Consider the following 8,010-nt stretch of genomic DNA (forward strand, 5'->3'; position numbering starts at 1 on the left):
CTACGCGCACTGCACCCGCCGCACCGCCCGCACCTGCCGAGGCGACCTGGCCTACCACTCCGCCGTGCATGGCATAGACGATCTCATGGTGCAACACAACTGCTCCAAGGATGGCCCCACATCCCAGCCCCGCCTCCGGACATTGCCCCCCGGGGACAGCCAGGAGCGCTCCGACAGCCCCGAAATCTGCCACTACGAGAAGAGCTTTCACAAAAACTCGGCCGCCCCCAACTATACCCATTGCGGGCTCTTCGGGGACCCCCACCTCAGGACTTTCACAGACACTTTCCAAACCTGCAAGGTGCAAGGGGCTTGGCCGCTCATAGACAATAACTACCTGAATGTCCAGGTCACCAACACACCGGTGCTGCCGGGCTCTGCCGCCACTGCCACCAGCAAGGTGAGCCTCGGGCACGTCCCTCTGAGCAGAGGTGGGCAAGGGCAGAGGTGCTTCCAAACAGCCTTTCTTCCCACTGTCTCGCTTCTCCACCTCCTTGGGGAGGGCAAGACTGGGTGGGAGCTCCTCTGAATTTGAGCATTTATTGCACCATAGAATGGTTTGGGTTGGAGGGGACCTTAATAATCTAGTTCCAACCCCCCTGCCATGGACAGGGACACCTCCCACTAGACCAGGTTGCTCAGAGTCCTGCCCAGACTTCCAGGGATGGACCAGCCACAGCTTCTCTGGGCAACCTGTTCCAATGCCTCACTATCCTCACAGAAAATTTGTCCCTCGATACCAGCTCCCTGTCTCTCTTTTGTCCCCATGCTCACTTAAGTGGCCTGTGGTTTCTTCCTGAGCACATCTAGCCCCACCAGGGGTTAGCAGGCTGAGATACTGCAGCTCAGAAGGCCATCATGGCCAAGGTACGGGATTGCAACTTAAGTGGGCTCCCACCTGGAGGACTCCAGGTTTCTGTGAACAGCCAGACCAGGAATGAAGGTGGCATCTTTTGGGGTATACCCAAGGTCCAAGTGAATCCAGGACTGTCCTTCAGGGAGGCTCAAGGTTGCAGGAAAAAGCCCAGAGGGAGCTGAGCTCCTCACACTGCCTTCCCCTCAGCCCAGGCTCATAATTGTCTCTGCGGTTTGCAGCCAAGTCAAGGCGTTTTGTGGGGCACAGTCTGTTCTGGAGGTGCTTTGACAGTCTAAATAAACATCCTGAAGGAACAAGGCAAACACTGAGAAAACCCAAGTGAAAATGTACTGTTCTGATAGAGCAGGAATTGTGTGGCATGTCCTCAGCTTCAGGAGAGACCCAGAGCGGATGAGCTGTTACGTTGCTCCATGGGGCACAAGCTCTAAAGCTAACAGGCCGCTTTTTGTGCCAAAAAAAGGGAGGCCCAGAAGGAGGCATCCTCTTGCTTTTGGAAGATGTCCTGTCCCGCCATGTCTGGGAGTTCAGCTTGTCCCTGTGCGTGGGGAGAGAAGGACAGGTACGACAGGGACAGCTTCTCAGCTCTGGATGTGACCTTTTAGCCTGAGCCGGCGTTTTGGGTTTGACCTGTCCCTAATAAACCTCCTTAATGATGTTCTCAACTCCTTACCTACCAAAAGACATCAACACCTGCTGAAGCTTGCAGGGAAAGTCTGGCTTGAGGAGGGTGGTCTTTAAGGACCCCAGGGGCCTGCAATTTCTAAGCTGGATCCCAGGATCACCATTTTAGTTGAGCCCTTTCGCTCGTTATCTGCCTCACGGGCTTGTGGTGAGGAGGGATAAGTCACAAGATCTGCAGCGTGAGCTGTGGGAAGCATTCCTGGGTCACTGCTAGAGCACCACGTGCTGTTGGAAAAGATGGGAGCCTCTCAGTCCACAGCGCTCTTTGTGTTTCGGCGTGATGTTCTCTGGCCCTACCCTTCCTCCTCCAGCCAGAGGCAGGACTTGACCCAGAGGAGGGAGCAGAAGGTCCATGTGAGGGGTGGTGCAGCCTGAAACCCAGGCCGTGGTGGTGCCTCATGACAGGGCTGAGGAGGGGGTAGCAGGGCTGCCAGGGGGCTGGGAGCATCTGGGCACTCAACAGAGGAGTGGGTGGGAGGGACAGACGTTGCCAGGGCTCTGGACAGTTCTCAGCTCCTCACCAGCACCACTGGGAGCAGAGCTGCTGGACGCCACTACCATGCTCAGCCCAGTCCTTGGGGAGCCTCAGTTTTTCCCTTCATTCCCTTGGGTGTATCTTCCCTGTAGCTGCTGGAGCCATCTCCCACTCTAGGCAGGTCTCAGTCTGCCCCTGCATAGGGCCACATGGTGGAAGGTCCCCCTTACCTCTCCTGCAGGAGGTGCAAGAGGAAGGGCAGGTCTGCAAGATGTGAAAGAGGAGGTGTGGTTTGCATGAGAAGAAGAGTAAATTACTATTCCTCCCCTGCAAGCTCTACTCTTCCTCCTCCTCATCAAGCCTCCTCTCCCAAAGCAAAGTCAACAAAGGAAGAGCAGGTGCTGAGGTCCTTCCTCCAGCAAAGGACCCAAATTTGAGCCCAGCCAAGGGTGGGGAGCTGTGTTGGGCTCAGTCTATGCCCATATCACCCTTAGAAGGACCTACCCACTCAGACATGCTGAACACTTTGTCTGTGTGGTTGATGCACAGCATGTTCTGGGGCCCAGAAGGGACTCTTGGTCTGTGAGCGGCCAGGGAAAGGACGAGGTCCAGCCCTTGGGATGTAAATGCCATGGGAGCCAGAGATGAAGCTCCACCGCCTCTAAGAGAGTCTAGGCTCATCCCTCTCTGCCATCTGCCAAGCCCTGGAGGTAAGACAGTGCTGCAGGTGTGGGCATGCCACCACAGGCCTGTGCGTAGTGATACTCCACCCAGCTCCAGCTACAAGGGAGCTTCTGTGTTGGGCTTGGAGATAACAGCACAGATCCAGGTGGTAGGTTCAGTCGTGCCTCTGGGTCTTGACTCCCTCCACAGTGTCCTCATCTCTGAGCTGAGGCAGGATGGCCATATCTGGGTGCCTAAAAGTTGGGGCAGCTTGTTAGGATGAAGCACCTGCCCACGAGCTGAAGGCCATGCTCCCAGCTGGGCTGAGCTCCTCCACCTCCCGTGCCTCTCCTGCTGATGGCCCTATGCTCTCGGGTGGTCATTGCTGGTTGTAACCCTGTTCCTTTCTTTCCTTCCTCACAGCTCACCATCATCTTCAAGAGCTTCCAGGAGTGCGTGGACCAGAAAGTGTACCAGGCAGAGATGGACGAGCTCCCCGCTGCCTTTGCCGACGGCTCCAAAAACGGTGGGGACAAGCACGGAGCCAACAGCCTGAAGATCACTGAGAAGGTGTCAGGCCAACACATCGAGATCCAGGCAAAGTACATTGGGACCACCATCGTGGTGAGGCAGGTGGGCCGGTACCTCACCTTCGCCGTGCGCATGCCAGAGGAGGTGGTCAACGCTGTGGAGGACCGGGACAGTCAGGGCCTCTACCTGTGCCTCCGCGGTTGTCCGCTCAACCAACAGATTGACTTCCAGACCGTCCGCTCGGCTCAGGCCACAGAGGGTCGTGCTCGGAGGAAGGGGCCCAGCCTGCTGGCCCCCCCCGAGGCCTTCACGTACGAAACGGCCACGGCCAAGTGCAGGGAAAAGCTCCCCGTGGAGGACCTCTACTTCCAGTCCTGCGTCTTTGACCTCCTCACCACAGGGGACGTCAACTTCATGCTGGCTGCTTACTACGCCTTTGAGGATGTGAAGATGCTTCACTCCAACAAAGACAAGCTGCACCTCTACGAAAGGACACGGGACCTGGCCCCGGGCAACACGGCTCCCTCGGGAACCTCCCCTGCCCTCTGGGTGGTACTGCTGAGTTTGAGTCAGTGCTGGTTGTACTTGTTGTAGAGGTTTGCTCCTTCCTACCGTGGAGAGCAGGGAAAGGGGAGCAGGAGAGAACCAGGGATGAGGTGGCAGTGCTGGACAACGGGACGTTGGATATCAGAATCATGTGGGTTGTCCTCAACCTCAGCCCCTCTCTTCAGCACCAGGTCCTCCACCTTGCCAGCTCTTGCCTGGGAGGAACATGCTGCCAGCGGGACCAGCCAGGAGTTTTGCTGGACTGTACCTTGTCTGGACCTTCATCACCTCGCCCCTTTGCTCCTCCTCCTGCTGCCAAGGAGCTCCCACCTCCTTGTAGTGCTCCCCCAGGTCCTGAAAATGCACTTGGCGACTGCAACATTGGTGTGCATGATCGTGGCTTTGTCTTTGCGGAGCAGAGCCGGCAAGGAGGGTGCAGAGCAGCGAGATGGAGCCAAGCCTGGCCAGCACAGTGGGGCTGGGCTTTCTGCTCGCCGGGGCCAGGCTCCACTTTTCGGGCACGTCCCGCTCTGCCCGCAGCCCCGTTGTTACAGAACGTGGTGCAAGGGGCTGAAGTGGGGGGGAACCGGAGCCAGGCATCTTCTGGGTGGAAGGAGGACACGTTCCTCAAGCCTCAGCTTGCATCTGCTGTAGTTCAAAGGACATCCGTTTTAGCCATTTCCTTTGGTTGATTCACTCAGTTTTATTCCTGTCTCCCTTGTCTCTGCCCGGACCCACCGAGGACTCTTGATGGCAGTGGGAGAAACCTGGCCAGTATTCAAGTGGTTTCTGCAACTTCTGCCCAGCGTTGGATGAGTTCCTTGCACCATTTTGCTCTCTGGTCCCTGGAGGGGAGAGGCTGCTCAGTGAAAGACCCGATCCACAAATTCCTCCAGCCCTGCACCCACTTGCCTGCCCACGACTCGGCCAGGCCCTGGGATGGAGCAGGAGCATCACGCTCTGTTTGTTTGCTGCTAGGTCTCTGCTCCGCTCCTCATCCTGGGGCCACGACTTGCAACCCCATTGCAGACCAGTTGCACCTTAAGCCCTTCCAGGCTTGAATCAGAAATGGGGCAATGTTAGAAATCCAGCCAGGAGATGGGGTGCAGCAGAGGATGCCCCCAGCTGCCTCCAAATGTCTGTTCCTTGCCTCAAAACCATCAATAATCTCCTTCCCCCACCACGTAGTGCTGCCCATCTCCTCCTCTCTCTGTTCCTCTGTGGTTCACCTCATTGCTCACTGAAAAAAAGAAACAGCAAGACCACCTTTGGTCTGCGTCTTGGAGACCTGATTGGTTTCCCGTCCTTTCCTCAAGGGGAAGTTCTGAGAAACAAGCCCCCAAAACACGTGTCACTTGTGGGGGTCACCTCCTGCTCTCAGGGGAGGTCTCTGGGCGTGACAAGGCAAGCTAGCACCAAAAGAGGTGGGAACAGGCTACATTTGGCAGTCTGAACTGGTGCCAAGAGGCAGCCTGGTGTAAATACTCCACATGACTATTCATTGTGTCCTAACAGCTCTAGAGCTCCATTTGTAAAGCAGCAGAGAAATGCAAAATTGTGTCGATGGATGTAATTTATATTGTCTCTTTAATATATAGAGCCCTGGCATTGATCTTGTGTGACTGTACAGATGAAGAGATGTAATTGGTTTTTAAATGTTTAAGGAAAAAAAAAGAAAAAGAAACAAAAAGATGTGTTTACTACTTTGCTCCTTGCTTTGTTTGCTGGTGCCCCAGGAATTCTGTTTAGGGAGATTTTTGAAATAAGTATATCACAGTTTGGGGGCGCCGAGGAGAGCAACCACTGGACCGTGGCGCAGGACAGTTCGTTTCCCAATGCACTAATTGCTCAGCCAGGCTGATCTGGACTTTTTGTTTCCTGAGTTCCACAAAGAGCCAAGTTTTTGTCTTCCTTAGGAATTCAAACCTCAAGTTTTGAAAGCCAAAATTTGTTACTGGGTGAGATGAAACACCTGTTTCTTGCTGTGTTACCCCATAGGTAAGAGCAGCTGTGCAAAGCATCCCTCTGAAGACACGGTGCTTCTTGAAGGCAGTCTTAGCTGGCCAAGCCACAGCGTGCCAACAGGTCAATATTTCCCTTAATACAGGGCTTTGAGCAACTTTTGGTCTAGTGGAAGGAGTCCCTGCCCATGGCAAAGAGCTTGGAACTAGGTGATCCTTAATGTCCCTATCAACCCAGGCCAATCTATGATTCTGTGGACCTGTTGGAACAGGTCCAGAAAAGGGCCAGAAAAATGATCGGAGAACTAGAGCAACTCTCCTGTGAAGAAAGGCAGAGAGTGTTGGGGTTGTTCAGCCTGGAGAAGAGAAGGCTCCTGGGAGACCTTATGGCCTACAGGAAAGACGGGGACAATCTTTTTAGCAGGGCCTGTTGCAATAGGATGAGGGGCAATGGTTTTAAACTAAAAGAGAGTACATTTAGACTAGGTACAAGCAAGAAATTTTTCACAGTGAGGGTGGTGAAACCCTGGCACAGGTTGCCCACAGATGTGGATGCCCCATCCCTGGAGGCGTTCCAGTTCAGGTTGGATGGGGCTCTGAGCAACCTGAGCTAGCAGAAACATCCCTTCTCACTGCAGGAGGGTCGCACTAGGTAACCTCTGAAAGTCCCTTCCAACCCAAAACATTCTGTGATTCTTTCATTCTGTGATTAAGACCTCCCTTACCTAGAAAGCCATCGTGCAACAGCACCTCGCGCTGTGGTTCAGGGGTCGTTTCCAGCCCAGGAAGGTGCATTTGATGATGGCGTGGCTCAGTCCCACTGTCCACCTGAGCACTCCAGTGGCAGCCGGCTGTCCTACGGTGGTTGGGGTATCCCTATTTTAGAAGCAAACAGTGAAGCACTTTATTTTGGTTGTGTTTGACCCAGTTCTGGTTAAAGGTGAAGTGTGGCCAAGAAAGACCCGATAGTTGGAAACAAAAAAAATACGTAGGAGAGGGGGAAGAGGCGTTACAAGAAGGCCTCTCCCACCTCCTCCCTGCGTTGAGACCCATCGGAGTGTCACCGCGTGTATATACTGTAAATTATTTATTGAGAGAAACGCAAGTAAAGTTTGAGGTTTTTTGACAATAAATGAGTGGGTCTCGTTTTGTTCCCGGTGTGCTGGATGATGCAGGACACGAGCGCTGCCCCATTTCTGCATTTGCTAACCCTGGGACCCTTTGAGAGCTTATTTCTGCCCTAAATTCTCCCGAGAATTTCACTCTGGAGTTTTATTTATCCACGGCCAAATGAGAAAAATAAGAAGGGGGGTGTGGGGGAGGAGAAAATATGGATAATAAACTATTGGAGCGGAGTCTCTCTGGGAAATACGTGCAGGAACAGAGTCCAAGCAGGGACCATCGCCCTTCCCCTTCCGTGGTCACCGCTCTTTGCCCCTTTTGAGTCTGTTACTGCCCTCTAATGAGGGAAACCAAAACTGCAATTTTTTTTTGGTTAATTATGATTTCTTTGAAAAGCTGAAAGACTTCTTGCAGCAGCAGCTGCAGCCAGGGAGATGCTGAGGCTGGGTGGGACAACAGCACCAACTGAAAACATAGATTGTTTGGGAAAAAATCCACACAAAGACATCCAGCACCAGAGATCTGAGACCCCACCTTCCCTCCCGCAGGGTCCTGAAGAGCCGCCAGCTTTCAGGAGCCAAACCCACTCCCTTTGCCACCGCTTGCACCAGCTCACAAGAGCTTGGTTTTAGCTGAATCTGCAAAGTCAGATAAAAACTTCCCAGAGCCCAGGGGACTGGGGGTCTCCTTCACTCACTGCCCTGTCAGGATGTCACCAACGGTCCCCTGCTCACCAGCACTGGGCAGCAAGAGCGCACCTGCATCTCCTGGTGGGACCAAGTGCTGATGTAAGGGGATGGTGACCCCCGAGTGACCAGGACACCCCATCCCTGTTAATCACAAGTGGCACTAAAGCTTCCCCAGGAGGTGAGTGGGGAAGGCACAGGCCATGCCGAGACAGCGGGACACAGGGGCAGCGGTGGCAGCAATGACATTACAGCATCTCTGAGAGGTTCAGATTGTCCTTCAGGTCATGCTCCACAGGTAGAGAGGGTGCAGCCCCCGAGAGCTCCAGGGTCCCATCTCCTTCTACCCCTTCTGCCTGAAGCACATCATCCTGTAGCAGGTGGCTGCTCAGGTGCCACAGCCTGGTGGCTCAGGGACGGTTTCAAGACTCACTTCAGCTGTGCCTGCCCATCCCTTGGGCTCGGGCC

General features: G+C 54.3%; 1 protein-coding gene across 1 annotated transcript; it reads left to right on the forward strand.

Annotated features, from left to right (window-relative positions):
• Positions 1-6: 6 nt before the first annotated feature.
• On the forward strand, positions 7-3,949 carry RGMA (repulsive guidance molecule family member a). The gene is made up of 2 exons (XM_009865278.1): positions 7-400; positions 3,120-3,949. Exons 1-2 carry the CDS (start codon positions 86-88, stop codon positions 3,819-3,821), a joined length of 1,017 nt encoding a protein of 338 aa, XP_009863580.1. The 5' UTR covers positions 7-85; the 3' UTR covers positions 3,822-3,949.
• Positions 3,950-8,010: the final 4,061 nt, after the last annotated feature.

This window comes from Apaloderma vittatum, unplaced genomic scaffold (assembly GCF_000703405.1).
Source record: "Apaloderma vittatum isolate BGI_N311 unplaced genomic scaffold, ASM70340v1 scaffold5902, whole genome shotgun sequence".
Classification (NCBI taxonomy): domain Eukaryota; kingdom Metazoa; phylum Chordata; class Aves; order Trogoniformes; family Trogonidae; genus Apaloderma; species Apaloderma vittatum.

Coding starts and splice junctions, on each gene's coding strand:
- RGMA (XM_009865278.1), top strand. CDS start 86: ATGGTGCAACACAACTGCTCCAAGGATGGCCCCACATCCCAGCCCCGC. Junction 401..3,119: donor CCGCCACTGCCACCAGCAAG/GTGAGCCTCGGG, acceptor CCTTCCTCACAG/CTCACCATCATCTTCAAGAG.